Genomic DNA, 21,614 nt, shown 5'->3' on the forward strand with positions numbered 1-21,614 from the left:
CCACCTTATGCTCATATGTATGAAGTTTGCATTTGTGGTTCCTGAGTACATTCCCCAGAGAATTAGGTTGTCAAAAACTAACACCAATTCACATACTGTACGTAAGAACATCAACGCCGAAGATGTATATGTATTTGTTTATTGAATTTCTAAACAAATGATTAAAAAAAAACATTCTTCAAGGATGTTGACCAGCAAGGACCAATTAGTTTGAAACTGATTCACGATGACTGCAGAACAAAAATAAAAGAAGTACTCCAAATAGCAGTACTCTTCCTCATATAATATCTGGATATTTACAAGGAAAGAAAAAAACATGAAAATCTCTTGTATATTTTTGCCTTTTTTGACTAAATATGTTGCTTCTTTATCTAGTTTTCAAATAAGTGTTTGCGTTTACTGAAACTAAAACACATGGGAACTATATAACACTGTTATTTATTTATTGTCTCCCTATCACACTTAAGACAAAAACCTTCTGAAGAATATTTAATCATGTGGATACTAGAAAAGGGAAGTGCTGTAGCGGGCCGCATCCTGCCCGGTGGGGGGTAGTGTCCCTGTGGCAAGAAAGATTAACGTTTCACAGCAGTCAAAGGGTGAGCGGCACTGACCTCCGTGCTCGGCCTCCCTCATGTTCACATGCCCCAGTCCTGTGAAACAAAACAAAGAAAACAGCTCCAACCAACCATAACAAGCTTCACTGAGGTTTGAGTGCTGGTTAAGACTTTTTCTTGAAAAAGATTAACCAAATTCTGCTTCTCAAAGCGGACCTGAGATACTTGTTGGTGGTGGTTTAAGGGGAACTGTGGATGTTTAACGCGTTGAAATCAAGGAGAGCTGCTCACTGCAACAACTGGAGGAGCTTCTCATGGAGTCCAATAAAATAACCCTGGTGTTTCTCAGGCAGAGAGGCTCCCATTTAAAATATTAGGGTCCAATATTTTTGGAGCTAGACTCCTATCGGGGACAAAATGTCATCATGTGGACTTTAACTTGGCCATTATTTGACCACTTAACATCGAGCCCGACTGCCCCAGACTGCCTAATTCTCTTCGCTTCGTTTTGCTTTGTTAATATTTACCATCTTTCCTGCTACCCAACGCAGACCTTTCGTGAATACGACGCACTGATTGTTTATGAACTCGCAAGTGACAAATTGCGGGGTGACATGTTTTGTCATGCGCCCCATGGCGGGGAAACGAAAGCAAATCTGAGACGCTGTCTCGGGGTCAGAGCCGCGGTGGGAAGCCCCATCACAGGGTTAAAGGTGCGTGCGTCAGCTGATGCGTAGCGTCACGTAACGAGAGGAGGGGGTGGGGGTCGGGCGGGGGGTCTTGTCCTCCCCTCGTCGCGTCGGGGGCTCCGGGCTGCAGGCGGCTCTCAGCAGCTTCCTGCCCCGCCGGACGGTGCCCGACAAGCGGCTCGCCCTCATCACTGATCATGCGCCTCGCTCTCCGGCTCCCCGCGGCTCCGCAGCAGGAAGTCAGCCGCGTCTCCGTCCCGTTGCTGCGCTCCTCTTCTTCCTCTTGACAGCCACATTCGCGGCGGTAGCACTTCCATTTTTTTCTATAGCGTATTCTTTTTCTCTCTTTTGTGTGTGTGTAAACCCCGCGGCTCTGTAAAAGCCGGAGACCGGCCAGCAGCCACCTCCTCCACCTCCTCCCTCTGCCCGGTCAGGGAGTGCAGGTTCATGGAGGCCCCGGCGGAGCAGAAGGAGCCGTCGCCGACGGACGAGACCCTGCCTCTGCCGACCTTGAGTCCGGCCGTGCCCACCTACGTCACGTTGGGCCTGACGGTGGTCTACACGGTCTTCTACTCCCTCCTCTTCATCTTCGTCTACGTGCAGCTGGGGCTGGTCCTGCGCTACCGGCACAAGCGCTACAGCTACCAGACGGCGTTCCTGTCGCTGTGCCTGCTGTGGTCGGCCCTGCGCACCGTGCTCTTCTCCTTCTACTTCAAGAACTTCGTCACGGCCAACACGTTGGGTCCGTTCCCCTTCTGGCTGCTCTACTGCTTCCCCGTGTGCCTCCAGTTCTTCACGCTCAGCCTCATGAACCTGTACCTGGCGCAGGTGAGTTACTTATCCGCGCGTGTTTGTGTGTTGTCCTGGCATGTTGTGATCCTAAGCGGTGCAAAATACTTTATTTAGGCGGCCTGGCTTTGATAGCTCGGGAGTCAATATGCAGCTTAAATATGTATGTAGGCAATTAGGATGTTTTGCATAATCTCGATTTTCCAACAAGGCTAAAAAGTGAGAGAAAAAAAGATATATCCAGGAGGGTTTAGACGTTATAAAACATGTCTGGAGGTAGTTTTGCTGCCCTTGTGGGGCCTGAAACCCAGATATTAAACGGATAATGAACAGAACAGAAGTTCAAATAAAAAGCAATAAACTAGGACTGAGTGTTTGGTTTAAATTTATGTCAGAACAACATTAAGAATAGTTTAAGACTAATGATGATTTCCTGCTATTGATTATTATTCATATTTTAAAGAATAACCATTATTATATTATTCTTAATCTCGCTGATTTCAATGTGGTGCAGCCATTGTGTCCCATACAGTCCATTACTAACAAACCAGGGATTGACATTTTATTTGAACATCCCGATTGATTTTCTGTTAACCAACTATAATCATTTCAGCTCTAAATGTAAAGACAAATAAACATTTATATATTTACGTATGCATTTCCATTTGGTGTTCAGAGAAATAACCTGTATTTGCTTTATATTAAAAAAAAGATAATATATAATAATATTATATATATATAATATAAAATAAAAATGTATTGAAAAATGAATTGACTTAAAGATATGATAACATGATCGCCACTAAATCATCATTCAGGCCCACCTGCTTCACTGAATACATTTGAAGTGACCCTCTATTAGTCATTAACATTCACAACTCACGTTAAAATAATGTCCACTAAATATCACCTGCTGCGAGCAAGGTCCGACGCATTGACTCATTCCTACTAAACTCAAAGATCAGATCAGAGCTTCTCTGGCCTCTACGCCAACCTTGTTTTGTAGCGTATTAATCTTCTGGCGACTTGGGTCACAGTTTGAGTTGCGAAAGCCTCGGAGCCCACGAGGCCCCGAGCTGCGTGAACACTGTGCATCCAGCGCGCAAACCACCCCCCCCCCCCCCCCCCCGGTTCCTGTTTCAGAAATACAGCCCTTGTTTTTCAGAACCAGCCAGAATGCAGAAGTGAAACACTCGAGTAGTGTGACGCAGTAACTGATTTCTTTTCACAGGTTGTTTTCAAAGCCAAGTCGAAATATGCACCCGAGCTGTTGAGATACAGGTGAGATCACTCAGCAACAACACAAAAGCATGTTGCCTAAAAGTAAATAGGAATCCACTTTCGAGGGTTAATCATGTTTTTCCGTGATCCTCAGGCTGCCGCTGTACCTGCTCTTCCTCTCCATCAGCCTGGTGTTTCTCGTGGTGAACCTGGCGTGTGCGCTGCTGGTGAGGATGTCCTCTGCAGAGGCCCGCACCATCGTGCTCGTGAGGGTCGCCATCAACGACACGCTTTTTGTCCTGTGTGCCGTCTCGCTCTCCCTGTGCCTTTACAAAGTCGCTAAGATGTCCCTGGCCAACATCTACCTGGAATCCAAGGTAAGAACAACGTCCCCTGTGCCGTGTGGAACTGTGAAGAACCTTGTGTAGGGGTCAAGGAGGGGTGGGGAGGATGGAGAAATGAAACGTGATCAAGATGCGCTCGTATCATTCATGCTTCGTACACAGAGATTGTTTCCTAGCAACTCCGTAGCGATTCTTACGACGGACTGATTGCAAATATTTGATCGTTTCCTCCCCCCCCCCCCCCCCATGGAAGATGATGATTTCTCCTTCAATGTGCAGGGGACGTCCGTGTGCCAGGTGACGGCTGTCGGAGCCATTGTCATCCTCCTCTACTCCTCCAGGGCCTGCTACAATCTGGTCGTCCTGGGACTCTCAAACAAGAGCATCAACTCTTTCGACTACGACTGGTACAACGTTTCCGACCAGGTGATGTTTGATGAACCCGCGGGGGGGGGGGGGGGGGGGGGGTAAAGGACCGCCTCGAGGTCATGCATAACGCCAACGTAAACCAACGCGCCTTGCTGTGCGTTCCAGGCGGATTTGCGGTCGACTCTGGGCGACGGCGGCTACGTGGTCTTTGGGGTGATCTTGTTCGTGTGGGAGCTGCTCCCGACCTCTCTCGTGGTTTTCTTCTTCAGAGTGCGGCAGCCGGACCTCGACAGGGTGAGCCAGGGAGAGCGCCGTCAGCCCGGTGTCAGGGATCCTCACGGGGGTCACATGCCTGACGAAGGGGCGGGGTCACGACATAGTTTACAGGGAAGCAGATACGTCACAGCGTAGTTCATCCCGGGAGATACTTGACCCTCCAACATTTGGTCGAGCGGAATGTGTGATGTGAAATACCGCCGCATGGTTTCAGAATGTAAGACTACAACAGCTCACCGTGTGGTTTGTGTGCGCCACGTCCCGCAGAGTGGCAACGGGCTCGCTGGTCACGTCTTCTCCTCCGGGGGTTATTTCTTCGACAACCCGCGGCGATACGACAGCGACGACGACCTGGCGTGGAGCGTCATGCCTCAGAACATCCAAGCAAGGTAACAAAAAAAATAAAAAGACAACACCCGTGACCCCGAAGCCCCCCCCCCGAGCGCTGAGCACGGAGTTGAATTTAAACTTTGATTCTCCAGTCTGGTCGCCGACAGTCCCGAGTGGGGGAGCGAGAGCAGCAGCAGCATCGGCGCCTACATCGGAGGAGTCGACAGCTTCCCGCCGCCGCCTCCTCCTCCAGAGGAGGACGAGGAGGAGCTCAGACATTACTGAGCAGAGTCCTCGGCGGCTGTTCTTATTTTTATATTTTTAACAGTCTCTTCGGCGTCTACTCCATACATTCAGTCTTCTGTTTTAAATAGTGAAGAATAACAGACTTTTCTGCCAGTACATGAAGGTCCACTAATGGGATATTCATGTTGCACACTTCTTGTACAAAGAGATTTTTAAACTGCTTTTACAACTGTTTAGTGTATAGTTTGTATTGAATATGGCTTAATATATTTCCTGAATTTTGTAATATGAACAGTTACTATTTTATGTACGGTCTACTTTTCATACCTAAGTGTTTATATAGAGGAGATATCCATTAATAATTCATATTAAAAGTTTAAATGCTGTGAAGGTGGTCGTTTCTTATAATACACAAACACCTTATTGACAGTAGCTTGCTCTTACTTTCCCTTAAATATATGTTTTTTATCCTTAATTGGATAATGCACTATACTACACAGGTCCATTCTGGATACGACAAATAAATCACTATTTCATATTACATAATTACATTACAGTGCTTCCTGGATAGTAATAAAGACTTATATAAAGAATAAAGAACAGATCGATCTTTCCCTGACTGACATCAACGCTTGTAATTGACGGTGGATTAAACTGTGGCTCAGAGTTGAACCCCAAAAGCTATAATCTGAGTGATGGAGCATTCTTAGGATTAGTGACAATTAAATAGTCACACTGCTCTATTTCACTGCTGGTCTGGTTTCTGGAAAAGGTCTTAAAATGTCGGTAAAATGTGCAGATTAGCGAATCATGTTTTTTGAGACCTGGTTTGTTTATTATAAAGTGTAAATATTTAGCCATTGATAACTTAGTTAAGGGCTGACCAACTGTCTATGGTGCAGGATAACCATAGAAAATCCATTTAAACAAAAATGTACCGGTCGATGTTATGTTTTATTACATGAACCAGTTACTAAAATATAGTTGATTTGAATATTTGAATCATATTTTGGGGTTTAATGATAATCAGTGACATGCTGTAGTTTACTGAATCTTTAGCTTTAACCTCTCAGTTTGAATAACTTTATTTCCAGCATATATTAATGCTGGGGTCCAGATAGAGGTGTTCACACCGTGGGCCTGCAGGGGGCGTCATTAAACCAGTACAGTGCGAACGGGAAAGCACGAGAGGCCGGGAGGACTGGATTCAGACCAAAACCATTTCTGTCAAAAAAAAGACGTTTTTAATTCAGATCATTCTTCGTATTATTGCAACCTCACGTACATGTAGCAATACAGTAGCTTATAACAGCTGATTCCATGTGAAAAGCATAAAACATTAAGCATATGCAGAACACTGTACCTTTAAGGAATTGACTGCAAAAACCAATATGCAAAAACTGTAGATTCTCTGTGAGTTTAATTCCTGTTGTTTTTTCGAAAATGTCAACGCTAAGGCTTTCCAGCCTTCACCCAAGAGGTGAAAAGGGAAAAAAAACAGAAACGATCCCTTTCGGTACAATGTCATGACATTCAAGGTCCTCTGGGCTTCTCCGGTTTTCTGAAAACTAACAAAAATCCCTGTTTATGTTTGTTTCGTGTCCATATGAATGGACTCACACAAAAAAGTCTTCTGCTTTGCCATGTAAAACGCTCACACATGCTCTCTGTAGGCCCCTTTCTCAGGACCGAGCACTTAAAAGGCTGTTTGGAGGGGGACAGGGGCCGCGCACTAGCTGGGATCCGATGCTTTGTCAAGCTCAACCTTTTCTCCTTTTTCTCCTGCACACAGAGAAAGGACACAGAGGAGCATTTAAAAACGCAGCGCGCCGTAAACAATGCAATGAAGTCGGCATGGCTCGCACATCAGAACCTACCCGTTAAGTATTTCTCTTTAGCTCTGGCTCGCTCGTCCGCGTCAAAATACCACACGGTGATGGCATACCTGGGGACACAATCAGAGCACTGAGTCACTGTTCGAGCAGAGCGGATCACAAGGGACACGTGCAGCCGGCGGATCGGGGCGCTGACCTGGTGGCGAAGGCGGGCTGAACCTCGTGAGGGTTCCGTCTGTCGGACCAGAACAGCAGCAGACGGTCGAATTGGGGCTCTATGTCGGCAAACTGCGCTTTCCCTTCTGGGAAGATTCGAAGAAGGCCACCGTGTTCCTGGAAGGGTACAAAAATAAAAGGAACAAACTCTGTCATGTACAAAATCAGGGGACAGCAGGACGCTGAGGAGAGACCGCAGGAAGGTAAGGAGAGCGAGCAGGAAAGGAAGGACAGACCGTAGAAAGGGAAGGGCAGACCCTGGGAAGAGAAGGAGAGACCATAGGAAGGTAAGGAGAGACCGAAGGAAGGTAAGAAAAGGAGACTTTAGGAAGCAAACACTAAGAATATTCCGGTCCTGTTCATCCTTATAGAATCCTAAAATTGCATTTATTACTTGAATAGAAGATTCACTCGGAGGCTTTTTAAACTACGTTAAGGAAAGCTGTTGTCCAACACCAAAGGCCAGAGGAGGAAAGCTCAGGCTCGGAAGCAGAAGAGGAGGGGTGGAGGGGCGGCTTTCCTGTGCAGGGATAGGAAGAATAACCCACAGGAAAACTGCTCGGGCTGGATAAAGGACCTGGAGAGTGAAAAAGCAGATTGCTGCGAGCGCGCCGCTTAATCTCTCACACGGCTGACATGATATGCCCCACTCTTCACACGCCAACTAGCGGGGCGACGAGGGTTCACGCCCTTCATCGGCAGACTAGCGCTATTCTCATTTGTACGACTTTGAATGAGGAGGGAATGCCAGCGGTGTGACAAAAATAAGCACAATAGGGTCAAAGAAGATAGGAGGAATGTTTTCTTTCCCTTAAAAACACGTAAGTGGAAAAGTGCCACTGATTTGAACCATTGTTCCACTGCACGACAGAAAGGTGGTAACACTCCCTGTGGCCTGTAAGGGCGCGTGAACACAGGATGACCCGGGCAGGACATCAGCCTCTGACCTACATCGAGCACAGTAACCATTTTGATCTCCAGTGGGGCCTTTTAGGGAGGAACGGCTTTGGACATCACATAAAGATATCAAAATAATACTTTAGCCCTTAAGATTTATACAAAAGCAAATCTTTATTCATACTATTTATCACGGTAATTCATAACAATGATATCTGTTAGTCTATGAAAAATATTTCATAATCACTCATCAGTCATCTTTAAAGCCGCTTGTCCTCCCTACAGAGTCAAGAGGAACCAGGGGACCCCAGCCAACATCGGGCGAGAGACGGGGTACGCCCTGGATTGCAGCGCTGCCAAAGAGAAAAACCACCATTCACACAACTACGGGCAATTTAGAGTCATCAATCAACCTAAGCGGGATGGAGCCGGAGTACCACGCAGACACAGGGAGAACATGCGGACTGCACACAGGAAGGCCACTTGGTGGAGTCGAACCCGGGACCTTCATGCTGTGAGGAGACAGTGCTAAACCACCACACACCGTCACACATCAGTAATAGGGATTTAAATACTGAGTGAGTGGAGGCAAACAATGAAACCGCTAGAACAGTCAGGTGAGTTCACTAGTCCAGTGACACCACTTTAATGTAATGCTTTTCAATGCAGGAACAGATACCTGGCACATATAAAGATATCTACATATAAAACAATATGTATTCTTTAATCAGTCATTATAACATGGAAATATGGTGGTATGACAGTAGACCTCTAAATGTACATATACATCCTATACAGGGTCCAAATGAGCTGCACAGGGAATGCATGTTACTTATAGTTACTGTTTTTACTTTCATCTTACTGAAAGCAGCCTCCCTGTGGCCAAATCAAACTAAAAATGTCCTATAAGTGATAGTTAAAAAGCCTCCAATTTGCAAAATACAGGTGAGATTATGGTCCGAAGAAGCCTCAGGAAGCACAATGAGCAAAAAATGGTGCAGAGCTGCAGGCGAGAGGCCGCGCCCTCGTGTTGTGTGGAGCGAATCTCGCAGATTGTACGATAGTACGACATCAGAACAAACTACTAGCAAATACTGCAGACTGTTCGGCTGATGTGTCAATAGATGGAATCAGTAAAACGAAAAGAGCTGCTCAATGAGTGTTTGCTGTGATATTATAAAAAAATATTGATCTAGACTAACACATATTGCAAGTTATTCATGGAGAATTACTTCAGCGCTAGTAAACTGGTGGCTTTACATCGATCAAGGGCTACTCAGACTATTATATGGGTGCTATCGAATGAGCAATATGGCCAGTTACCAAAAGGTCCTGCCCACACACTTGGCTTGGACCACTCCCATCTTCCAACTCTGCAGTCTCTTGGCTCCCGACTAAACTTTGATGGCTGCATCTTTTACAGTGGCAACCCTATAATAGCGACAAAATGAGATATGAACATACGCAGAGTACGAAAACAGCCCCCGTGACAGACAAGTGTCTCCAGGACGACAGCTGGCTGTGATGACACTCACATACGTTATGCTTGTTACAGATCACTGCAAATTCACAATCCTCCATACTAACCTCAATTAGCGGTTTTCAAAACTACTAAAAATATTTTTTAATGTCTGACATCCTGCCCAAGATGAATGAATAGAATCTAGACAAACCTGCCACCCCCATGCCTGCTAAGAGCGTCCCACACAAAGGAAGTCACGTGTTGTACCCTCAGATACCCGTATGACTAAGCTGGAGGCCGCCACCGAAACTTTTACATTGCCGTTGGTGTAACTACGACCAAAATGTGACTTCAGACAGTGAGATTCATGTCAAGTGCTAGTGTGAAGGCAGAGTGGCTCTGTTGAACGCTGTGAACCCGAACGGGTGAAGCACCTCATAGAAACCACTGTGCACGTGTCTCTACAGTATGTGCCAGCTCTGATAGACTGGTGATGTGTCCTTAACTCACATATTGCATGCTGGGAAAGTCTACCACTCCCTGCAACCCCGAGTACTTTGGCTGTATGGGTTTATATTTATAAACCTTGTTGCAGCAAAAAGCTTTTTAACCCATTCCGGTCATAACATACAATATGTCAATACACCTATTACACTCAGAGCGGGTTTTAAAACAGTCAGTGTCTGGTCAGGGTTTACATTTAGAAATAATTTTGAAGCATATCTTTGAGAAAATCCGAACTTAAAGAGAAAGATAACAATTTCCAATGGATAATCCATTTCCTCCCACTTGTCTCCAAATATTCTCTCTCAGGAGAGTGACTTTTTTTCTTTCCACTTTTGTCACATGGGTGAACAGAGAAAAATCAAAACCATTCAAAAAATGATCATACTGAACTTTAAAACAATATACGACGCTGCGACTTTCCACCAAATTGAACAAATACTTTTGTACCTCAGGACTTTTATCACAATGAAGTGTTAATACTTCACCCATATATGGACCTACTGAGTAAAACAGATGTATAATGACTTTTTTATACATTATAAGCAGATGAAAAGACCCGATGTTGAAAATCAGCGATAAATACCAGGGGCAACTGAACCTGAACATTCAAAAGCAATGACCTTCTCTCGTGTAGCCTCAGTATCCCAGCAACCACGGTCTACAAAACACAGCTTATCACATGCCCAATAAACAGCCAATCAGAGAAGATTAGAAGTCCTTGGGCCCCCAGTACATCGCTCATTAGAATAATTGAAGCATGTGCATGAACATGACAATAGACCTCACGCTACAGCTCGACTAACAAAAGCTGTGATAGAGGCGACACGAAGGATAGATTAGAAAATCTAAAACGCTGCTGCAAAAGTGGCTCACAGGTGAGGTCGAACGGCAACTTTTTGGCTATGACGTAGCAGCATGTTTTCATTACATGGGATTCCTAATACACTTGAGTTGTTTACACACAATTTGTGTGCACGGCGGTCAAAAAAAGCTTTTCATTTTTTAAATCTTTTAATTTACCTTTACACAAACTCATTTTTACTGAATGGCTTTGCACGCATCACATGTAACTCAATACAACCTCCAACAATAACGTTATTGAGCTCCCCCCTCGACAGATTGTTGCAGAGTAGCATAAATCACAGGATAAATTATATGATAATGTGATATTGCATCGTTGCTCAGAACTGCTTACTTGCCAGTATCATAAGAAATCTGGACCTATTACACAATGTCAAAAAAAGGCACGATGTAAAACTAATTTCATCAACAAATAGGAACACGAGTTACACGTTGGATCTAGTCAGCATGGTGCAGTACTGGTTGGTATTGGTTTTTTGTCGGTCTCTTTCTACAAAGAGATTTATGCTAATAGCGGTCATGTTCCGTCATAGCCAGAAGACCGTCTACCACTAACCAGCACTCACATGAGCTTCCTGTAACTCCTTCATATTCTTATGCAGGCTTGGAGATCAGGTATCTGAGAAAGTGTGGCTCTCTTGTCGACTCGTGCCTTAGTGAAACGATTGTGAAAGCCCTCGGCCCACTTTACAGTTGATCCTTTCTGCTGCTACAGAGAGCGTTGTTCCTTCCTGGTGATGCATCCTGTACATCTGCCTCAGAGTCAGGAGGCGAGTTAACGCGCCGTCCTGGCAGTAGGAACTGGATCTCGACACAGACAACTCGTCCGGTTTGTCAGGGAGGAGCCGCCGCTTAGCGGACGCTGCTGAACACTAACGTGACCACAGATCGCCGCTGTGCCACTACCTGTCCTCCACGCAGACAAAACCTGTGTCGCTGCAAAATACTGAACACTGTTTAACTTAATCAGATTGTTAATATATTGTAATGCAAGCTATTAGGACCAATCACAGTAAGTAGCTGGTCTACACACAGTACAGAGTCTCTCCCCGCCACGTTCCTGCTGATAACAGTGCAAACTGATAACTGCGCTAATGTTTTATAGACCTGCGTCACGGCCTGTTGGAGCTCTACTCAATGAAACATGGTAGTGGGCGAATTATAACACCATCATGATGTGTCTTAAAATGTAGTTTCTGCAGCAAAACTTTGGATTGTCAGTGGGTTTTTTTTATATTTCCAAATGTTTTCCAAACTAATTATTAAACTTTAACAGTAGCTAACTCAGGCGGGCAGACGAACACTGACTTTTCAGGGCAAACACTGATAAGACTGTTCCTTATGCCAAACACAACCAACACCAATGTGCACACAACACCAGAATTCTTTGAAATGGTCATCTAATCCATGCGATTCGTGGAAAAATAAACCACCACAGTAACACCTCAGTCTCTTTCTTCCTTCTGTCCATCTGTGTGTCAACTTTCCTGCAGAAGGAACAGTGGAAAGTAGCACGGGGGGGTGGAGGGGGGGGGCTCTTCTCCCTGATTGGGTGTGGCTGGATTAGCAGGATCTCTGCATTTTAATGGGATTATAAACAGGGAGAGTGGCCGAACGGCACGTACCGACACGTAACCTCCCCTACTGACTCTCCTCGGGTGTCGAGTGCGGAGCAAAGCAGGACGGAGGGTGATGACCTCACCATGGAGACAAGAACTGCGCTGACTTGTCATGTGCCTGTGGCAGGAAGTCCAACTGGAGTACGCACACCAGACACATGGCCTTTCTGCCAATCATTTGGCTTCAAAACTGAATCAATGTGTGAAACAAAAAGGCAGATAAGGAACATGAGAATAAATTACATAAGTCTAGCTATTAATGAAAATGGTAAATTGGAATGATTATCATCAAGTACTCAAGTATTCACAGTATGTTCCCCGTCCATCACTCACATACCTTAGCAGTCCAATCTTTATTAAGGTAATATATGCATGTGACACATCGCCCGTCGCCGTTGGGGTTATCCACATGGCGCACGTATCCTGTACCCTTTCCGGGGTAACACGCCACCATTGCCTGAAGACAGGACAGGAAGATGAAAAAAAGCGTGATTAGTTAAGACACACAGAGAGCATAAACATATGCATTCAATGTCTAGAGCCCATGTGCAATTAAAAAAAGTGAAGAGAGGTGCTGCATGAATAGTGACTGGCGCATTGAGCCCAGTGGCGCCGCCCCCGCCTCACCTGCACACTTCAGACTCGTACGTAGCAGAGACCAATTACAACACAGCCGCCTGATTATAAACTATAGACTGGCGAGGAAATAAACCGGAGATCTCGTGCAGCACGTCAACTTCCCCTTCTGCTCTATTAAGTCTCATGTCGCATGATCTGCTGTTGGCAGCGAACCCCTATGAGCTCTGGTAACTGCCTTGGTGTAAACAGCGTAGAAAGTCCCTCGGAAATAAGACGGACAAACTCAAATCTTTTTTTCGAAATGACATTGAATGAGTGTGTCGTATTTCAAATATCTGACTGCGGGCGCTAGAAATTGCAGCAAAGACTTTCTTGGACAACTGCGTGCTTTCTGACTTGAAAGGGGAGCCAAGGTGGGTGAGGGACGTGCACAAACCCAGGGGGAAGAGTTCGCCCTCATGCACAGTGTCTAAGCAGTGATATGACAAACAAAAGGCAAGTTCTTCCATGCACTTGGTTCCACATAAACCATAGCAACGTTATTATAAACACTCAGAGCAGACTGAATGCCTTCTCTCGTTCCCGTAGTGGGGGAAATAATGCCTTTATAGCTTTGTCTTCCAAATGGTTTGTCTTGCAAATGATATGTATTTCCAAACTAGAATCAGAATTTGAACCAACAGAATGGAAGTCTGTTGGTTCAAATATGCATTTAAATCTCTATCTCAAAATCTGCATGTGCAAACCCGTGACAAGCTCAGCCGGTTGAAAAAGAGCTACTGACATCACACATACGTCTGACTCTTGTTTTCCTGCGCATTTGGTCCACATCATGATCACGAATACTGAGTGACTCAGGTTACCACGGCAATGCACGGATCAGGGCCTCCCCGGATCAGGGCCTTCAAAGCAAAGAAAGCAAAAAACTCCAGCATGAGGGGAGGGGGGGGGGGGGGGGGGGGGCGCAAACTGACAAAGGGCTTCCTGTCGGTAAGATGCAATACAGCGAGCTTCTCTGTGCGAGAGAGAGAGAGAGAGAGAATAAGGACACAGACAGGCAGAGCGAGCACAGGGGCGGGACCAGAAAAGAGGAGTGAACTGCTGTAAACTTTGACTCCTGGCCCCCCCTCAAGAGGGAGCAGTATTTTAATGGTCGGGCTACGTGCAGAGCGTGAGGAAGGTTGGCTGATCCTCTGCTATGTCGCCCCTCCCACCCTTCACTGCAAGGCCGGAGATGGGTAAATAGTCTCGGCTAGGAAATGTGTGCGCGTGTGGAGTCTAAAGTGTGAGAGTGGTGTGTGTGTGTGTGTTTGTTTATGCCTGCGTGCGTCGGCTGGCTGAAGGTGTGAAAGCCTTGACACTTTAGTTTCGTCCCTCTCTTCCAGAGACTGGACAGCTGTAAAAGTGTATGAGAGGTGGGGAGAACTCCCCACCCTGCGCTCAACTAGGCAACTGAGAGACTGTAAAATACACAGCAAATTGACCGCTTGGCACTTCTCAAGAAGTGTCCACAAATCCACAGAAAACACATGGGACTGGAATGCAGGTCAGCCGGTCTCTGCAAACGCAGACCGTGTACGAAGTGCAATTTTACTGCAGCTCAACTTTCATGTGATCTGGTCATGAGGACTCGGCACGAGAGACAAATTATTACAATCGTGACCAAATCTTGAACACTCCATTATATGCAACATGCAGCGCAGCACTTGTACTAGAAAAATGCACAGCAAAGAATTCCCTGAGAATACACTGACATTCTCCTTACTTCTCCATCCAAACATGGCGGCTTCCTTCCTCGCCATCTTCACCTCTGACCTGTATCCCCTTTTGAGCTCACTTCCCTCTCAGTCACTTCAACATTCCTCTGTGGCTCCTTCATTAGGACCTTGGCTTCTAGGTTGTTTCTTTACATTTCACAGGCTCAGCTTCAGAGCCCCAAAAAATATTAATTCAGAGAATTACTTTTTTTTTTAATGCGACAACACCATTGGTGATGGAGCGATGATGAGACAATGATATTCTTTACAGCGATTCAAGCCTAGTTTATGCTTCTGCATTTTCAGAGAAATGCAAGGACACGCAGATGCGTTTTCACCCCCCTTGCGTGCGTCGACCAATTTTTCTACGCGAGCTCACGCAACCCACAAGGCTGCGATTGGTCTGCTAACTACATCCTTTCTGGATTCTCACATTTCCGGTTTCGTAGCATAATTCTGTCATTATTAAAAAAAAAAGAGAATGAATCAGTTTGAAGAGTTTTTGTCGGAAGAAATCCGTAAATATGACCACTGATACAACCCGTCACTGGCGGACTATAAGGACGCGCGGATGGCGTCCTCATAGTGGACGCATATCTCCGCAAACGTCGGTTTGCCGGTCGAGGGGTGAATAAAGTTGTGGAGGAAAATACTGGACAAATAAATACGTATAAAAAAGCGATGAAAAGCAGTAGTGGCGATGCACGGGGCAAAAAAGTCTGATAAATAAACGACTTCCACACACAAGGACGTCACTCTAGGTCGTCATCAACAAAAAACGTTTTTCCACCTAGTGTTCTGGCGGTGAATTGCTTTGAAACACACGCAAGCCTTTTTGAAGCACCACTGTAGTATTCTTGGATACAAACAGTTGGCAACAATTAAAAAAACATATTTGACGCAAACCCTTAATATATGAAGTGGAGAAAACTGAAATCAAGCATAGCGTGCTGAGCAAAGGGCTCAGTTGTGACCTTGTTGACCCGATGACACCGATCACCAGGATGCTATGAGTGCATCTCCGGTTAGTGCACTTCTGTGACCCTGGGTGGAGCAAAAAGGAAACGCTCCGAGGGGTCTGCTCACCTCACAGAAGAGATGCTTACTAAAACCCAGAGTACAAACAGTTGGGACGGAGACCTTGTAGCGCCAGGAATTGGGGCAAATGTGGTGGTTTTATTCTTTTTGTCTCTGCTGTAAGCTGCAGAAGATAGACGCTAACCTTGAAATGTCACAGGGGAAACACAAGCACACTTTTTGGTATCATTACGCAAATACTCTGATCTGGATTGCGTAAAGTCTTGTGGATACCGCTACGCTCCACCGATGTGTTTCTCGTTGACAAACAAAAGATGAAAAACGCAGCGTGCGAGCTGCTTAAACCTCCGGCTCGGCTGCTCCCACTCAGCAGAGTCAGAAAATCCTACCCGGAGAAACAAAAAGCAAAACCACATCTTCAAAACTGTCCTGCAATCGGTCTGGCGGTTTCATATTGATACACAAAAAAAGTAAAAGCCAAGAGAGCCGAAAACTACAGCACCGTGTCTGTTTTGTGCCCTACACGCTGGGCGTAATCGTGTGTGAAAGCCATCACGCCAACTCGGTAATTGGATCAGTCACTGATACGTTCTCGTTGCCAGTGGTGAGGGACTGGGCAAAGTCAGCTAAATAAATATGAGGAAAAAGTAAAATATCCATCCGTTGGCCTGAATAAAGTTCGAGGCGGGTAATTTAATCTCTATATCAACCGCCATCTTATAGGTCCCTCTCACTCTGCAGGGCTCGGGCTCAAACAATCTATGGCAATTACACATCTCAAACGGAACATCAACAGTAACCCTATAACTTCGGAAACAGTTTTAAATACTTTTTTTTTTTAATCCTCCACAAATCCTCCCGTCTTTGATTCTACTGCTGCAAACGGTCAAAAACAGAAGACGTCTTTTCTAAAGCACCACTTGGATCACGGCCACATGCTCCTCAGACAGCCTCGGCATAGTAAACAGAGATAAACATGTGCTCACCCGGGGGAGGGCCGTGTCCAATTCGGTGCAATTTGGACAGGCGGCACATTTCAGTATTAATAAACTTTGCATTGGGGACGGGGCTTCACAGTAAGCATGTTGGCTCCACCGACCCTTAGCCGTTGAGCGGCGATTTTTCAATCATAAATTTTATACAAAAAAAAGGATTTCACCAAATACGATTGGATTTGAGGTGTAAAATACTTCAGCCAACCGCTATCCCCACATTATAACAAAAAACACACCACAGACCACTGTTCTCCACACACGTGGTTAGTTTTCTTCGTACTCTATGGACTCCCTACCTTAGAACGAGCCAGCATAAAACCACGGAAAAGCCCATGAAAAAAAATGGTTTTGCAAGATCACCAGATGTAACCAGCTACTGGGTTTGCTCATTGCTAATGAAGCGGTAAACATGCTAGAGGGCCGGATGACCTGTGGTTTTAGGAGCCACACCGGGAGAAGTTTCAGCCCAACCGCTCCGGCCGCAGTGGGTCCGTTGGCTCCGGGGAACGTCACCGTCTCAACTCCCACCTACTGAGGTATGTGAGGTCTGGAGCTTATCTGTGCTCACAGCCTTAAGCTTTGAGAATTGTGGCTTTAAAAGTGACTCGTGAACTCTGGCGATGCCCGGTGACTGTCACAGCAGGTGTATTCCTCAGGACCTGATCAAGCGCCTGTTCATTTGACATACGGCAAACATACGGTGCATCACAGCTACTGGGCTGCATTTACATTAATATTAGTTGTATATAATGGAATGTGTGCATAACCGTTAATACTCTCTTTGTGTACTTGTCATTCCCTTGCAATAAACAATGGGGCCTTAAGAAAGGACTGGTGGACGGATGCCTCGTCCTTGACCACGGGTGATGAGTGAGCCCGTGCTCTGACTGACCCATTGATAATTACATGTATTGTTCACCGCGTGATGGTTAAACAATAAGCAGGATGGAGATGGCATGCAGGTACTGTACGAGCCCCGGGCATTCACTCACCACCGCATGACTTCCTCCAGTAGAGCTTTGAGATTTAGGTTAACGGTCAACTTCCTTCTGAAAGCAGGCATATGCATGATACATTAGAACTTCTACGGGATCTGCTCAAAAGAGCTAAAGAGCATCTTTGTGAGAGACTTTGGGAAAGCTGTTATTTAATGAAAAACATATATAAAGATATATAAAATAGATGGAGATAATTATAACTAACTCTAAGCAGTTTACAATACAATCAATAAAATAATCACCAGAATACTCAACCACTTAATCAATGGCTGCTTCACTCATCTCATCCAGTATTTGAACTCCATACTGACCTATGAGATGGCGTGCTAGCTAGTTATCATGTTTCATGTTCAACAACATAACGGCATAAGGCAGGCGTTATACGCAAGCCACGTGAATGTTAACAATGCAGCCTTGGCTTAACAATACACTTTAACACTGAACACCATCATTGAATGGGGGACAGCAAGTCAGTCGTGTTGCTGCAACAAACATTTCCATGTTCCCACATTATGCTATGATGGCATCGGCACACATTCAGCGTGCTGGATCCGCAGAGAAACAATCAAGTCCTGCTGCCTGCGACGTCCCGCATTGTTATCAAGTGAAAAAGGGGGAAATGGGAACAATCGCATTAAATAATTATTTGGGCGAAATCTTTTTCCTCTATCTTTCCCAATGCGAAATGTGCTTACATTGTCTCGCATCCCTTTGAGCCATTGATACTGGCGGACTTCCATTTGTGCAAGTCATGCTGATTTTCCCTGGTCACAGTCCAGGCTCGTGTTTGCCAAAATAACTAGGGCAGTAGGTGTTTTGACTCAGTGGCCAGCTGCGTGGAGCTACTGCACGACTCAACCACTGATTGAAATAACTCGCTTTCTGAAAAATGTTCAATGTCTCCTCTAACACGCACCATCCAGAGAGGGAGAGTGGGGACGTGAGCTGTAAATGGACAGGAGAAGCGGCCTAAAAATAACAGCTTTGTGTACAGCACAGAAGAAAACAAGTACCTGAAGCGAGCTCACCACTAGATCCCTTAAATGTCAAGCACTGTGATAACAGACTGTGATATGGTAGAGTGACACACAAAAAAAGTTACTACCTTGAGAAAGGTTAGTTCAGTGTTTAGGAGATTCTTAATCATTTAAGGGTCTGACTTTGAACTATGGCCTACTTCACTGGCTGGCCATGGGCCAAGGGCTTCAACAATCGCCTACAGCTACAGCCTCAAAAAGGATGACAAATGGGAAAAAACAACGACAACTCTGACACGGTTTCTCATTAAAACAGAGAAGGAAGCGGGGAAGTGGCAGGGCGCTGAGAGCGGCTCATCTCCTCCTCCGTGAGACTCATGTCACTAAGTCAAGGTGACCAGATCTAGTTGAAAGGAGTCACATGACGCACACAAGCAAGAGAGTAACCGTTGGAAATGTCTACCAACGTCATAAGACAACCTTTAAATGAACACTTCTGAGGGGTTGATTACTCAAAACAATTTCAGAAAATGGTGAAAAAAGTTTATCTGTGTTTCCCCCCCAAAAAACAGGATGACGTCCCCCCAATGCCCCGTTTTTCCCCAACCAATAAGGTATATTCACACATGACCTATTTGTGTGACATGGGAGAGAATATCTTTGGCTTGTGTGCTGTTGTCAGGACAATCGCTTAAGGAGCTAACACCCAATGTTAGGGTACTTGTGATAAGCTTTTGTCACAACCTTCGGACAACATAACCTTTGATCGTAGCAGCGTGGCCTCCATGAACATTAGAACCTTGGTGGTCATTTCTGAGGTGGTACCGGGTATTGACGTCTATCTATTGACCGTTGCTTTATATTTTAATCAACTGGGGCTGACTTCAATCTATGAAGAGTGTTTAACCCTTAATGAAGAAGGGGTTTATTTCAGGATGCAATAAAAAAAATGCCTGTGCGTTACTATAGAAATAAACCATGACACGGGATTTGGAAATAACCTATTCTGGGCCGTGCAGAAATGAGTCACACTTTAACCTGCAAGTAGAGGACTCAGCAGCTAGCAGACACGACCAGGATATTTAAAGCAATGGTGACGTCCACCAGCTTCTGCCAAGCGGTCGAACCCAGGCAGATGCCTACAAAACGTACTTCTGGTTTAGTGCCGTGGAGCCGGAGCCCTGCTGCTTTTAACCCACCCTGCAGAGTGACAGGTGTACCGCGGGACACCAGCAGGGCGCCGGCTCCCCGCCACTGGCTCTCATGCAGGAATAACAGCCTGCATTCACAGTGCTGCACGGGCCTTACCACCTTCCGTGATACTCACTTTTGTCCTTCCGTTTATTTTGTAGTTTCCCAGTTTCCCGTTGCAGTGTCTGATCAGGTCGTCCATGCGGCTCATTAGGATGCGGATCTTCTCGCAGCCGGCCTCCCTCCCCTCGATCCACGTGATTTTGTCTCCTCGTATGTCTTTAGTGGAGTCGCTCTTTTGACTGACCAACTGTCCGTCCGTGAACTTTCCCGTCTTTTGCAGTGCTTGGACATTATCCAAAATGCCCAATCCGATTTCAGCTCCTAAAAAGTTGTCCACCACGCAGATGCCGTGCTTGTTCATGCACGGGACGATGTACTCCACGGAGAGTTTCCGTGGGGATGAGCTGGTCTGCCCGTTAGGTGTGGGGGTGTTCATGGACCTCTCCTCTCTCCGTCCGTCTTCATCCCCCGGGACCTCCGTGTTCGCGGTCTGTGGTACGGCTGCGCTGTCCGTCTGCTCGGGACCGGTCTCTTCCCGGTGTTTCTCCGGTGCCTGGACGTCCGCCGGCGGTAGCGGCGGCGGCGGCGGCGGCGATTGCTCGGGCTTCTGTTTGGGTAGCTGCGCCTTGTCAGTCTCCTTACAGGTGAGCTTGTGTTTCCTCCAGTGCTGTTTCTGGTGCTCCTTACTACAGTAAAAGGAGCTGCGGCACCTACCGCATTTGAGGAGGTCGTCCATTTTCCCACAAAGTTCACAGTACTGCTGGTCTCGGTCCAAGTCACTTTGCTCCATTTTTGCGGTATCAAACGGGGTGCACTGCGCCTTTAATTCCGATGCTTCACACGCGCCCTGCTAACCGACAACTTTGGAAACGATCCTCTGCCACGCCACACCGAGCGAGACGGAAAAGTTAGACTCAAAACCCCGCCATTTTAACGTATCTGCTGCCTTTCCATACCTTGTATCAGTGAAACAATGCACCAACGTGCGCCCTGGACCGAGCATTTCGGGCTTGGTCGAGGACTTCAGCGGGCTAGCTGTCGGTCCATGGGTAGTGCATGGCGCCCGTTGGTGTGTGCTCAGCCTGAGGTCTAGTCGGCTGTGACGTCGCGACACACAAGCACCGCCCCTCCTTGTGCGGCATTTGGGGCCTGTCGGACAAATAGCAGTTTCAAATTGTGGCGTTAAATATGTTGGAAATATGTGTATGTAGTTTATTCAAGAGAACAGGGAACCGTAGTTACCTCAATAAAATACTACTTACAGTTAAATGCTTGCATCTAATAATACTGATCGATAGTCATAATGTATATAAATATGTATATGTGTATCAGAAAATGTGAATCAGAAAATCCAACAAGTACTTTTTTACACCCACAGCTTACACGGTAAAATAATAAACGAGATGCAAAATACGCACTTTTATTTACATATTATTCATAGATATGTGCAGGAAAGTATTGTGAATAAGGGAAGTGTGTCTGCAATACAGCTCAATGACCAGTGTTGTTGGCACTTCCATCCTTCAGTGGCACAAAAAAGTTTGATTTGTAAAATAAAGCGTAACAATAACACTTGCAATAACCATAAATAATATCACGTTTAATTATCATCTATGAAGATTATAAAACACACAAGTATATTTAATAGCAGAGTAGTAGGGAAAAACAGTAGGTCGAAAGCTTGAATTTAAAAGCTTCAAGGCAGCACTTGAAGGCATCGTGATTTACCGACAGTGTTTTGCCCTCATTCCTGCCTTGGATGTGTGAAATTCCTTCCACACAACAAAGGAATATTTTG

At 45.8% G+C, this 21,614-nt stretch overlaps 2 protein-coding genes across 3 annotated transcripts; one reads left to right on the forward strand and one right to left on the reverse strand.

The window, feature by feature from the left end:
* Positions 1 to 1,335: 1,335 nt before the first annotated feature.
* Positions 1,336 to 5,307, forward strand: gpr137ba (G protein-coupled receptor 137Ba). The gene is made up of 7 exons (XM_037465565.2): positions 1,336 to 2,074; positions 3,267 to 3,316; positions 3,411 to 3,633; positions 3,880 to 4,026; positions 4,135 to 4,263; positions 4,513 to 4,634; positions 4,728 to 5,307. Exons 1-7 carry the CDS (start codon positions 1,694 to 1,696, stop codon positions 4,858 to 4,860), a joined length of 1,185 nt encoding a protein of 394 aa, XP_037321462.2. The 5' UTR covers positions 1,336 to 1,693; the 3' UTR covers positions 4,861 to 5,307.
* A 917-nt stretch (positions 5,308 to 6,224) lies between these two features.
* egln1a (egl-9 family hypoxia-inducible factor 1a) lies at positions 6,225 to 20,918 on the reverse strand. Of its 2 annotated transcripts, XM_037465566.2 has the most exons (5): positions 19,890 to 20,916; positions 12,556 to 12,675; positions 6,853 to 6,989; positions 6,699 to 6,766; positions 6,225 to 6,603 (listed from the first exon to the last, which is right to left on the reverse strand). In XM_037465566.2, the coding sequence occupies exons 1-5, from the start codon at positions 20,604 to 20,606 to the stop codon at positions 6,554 to 6,556; spliced, it is 1,092 nt and encodes a 363-aa protein (XP_037321463.2). In that variant the 5' UTR covers positions 20,607 to 20,916; the 3' UTR covers positions 6,225 to 6,553. The 2 variants fall into 2 exon arrangements, with proteins under 2 accessions (XP_037321463.2, XP_037321464.2); XM_037465567.2 differs by lacking the exon at positions 12,556 to 12,675 and having other exon boundaries at positions 19,890 to 20,918.
* Between the last annotated feature and the right edge of the window lie 696 nt (positions 20,919 to 21,614).

The sequence above is a fragment of the Pungitius pungitius genome, chromosome 13 (genome assembly GCF_949316345.1).
Source record: "Pungitius pungitius chromosome 13, fPunPun2.1, whole genome shotgun sequence".
In the NCBI taxonomy this organism is placed as follows: domain Eukaryota; kingdom Metazoa; phylum Chordata; class Actinopteri; order Perciformes; family Gasterosteidae; genus Pungitius; species Pungitius pungitius.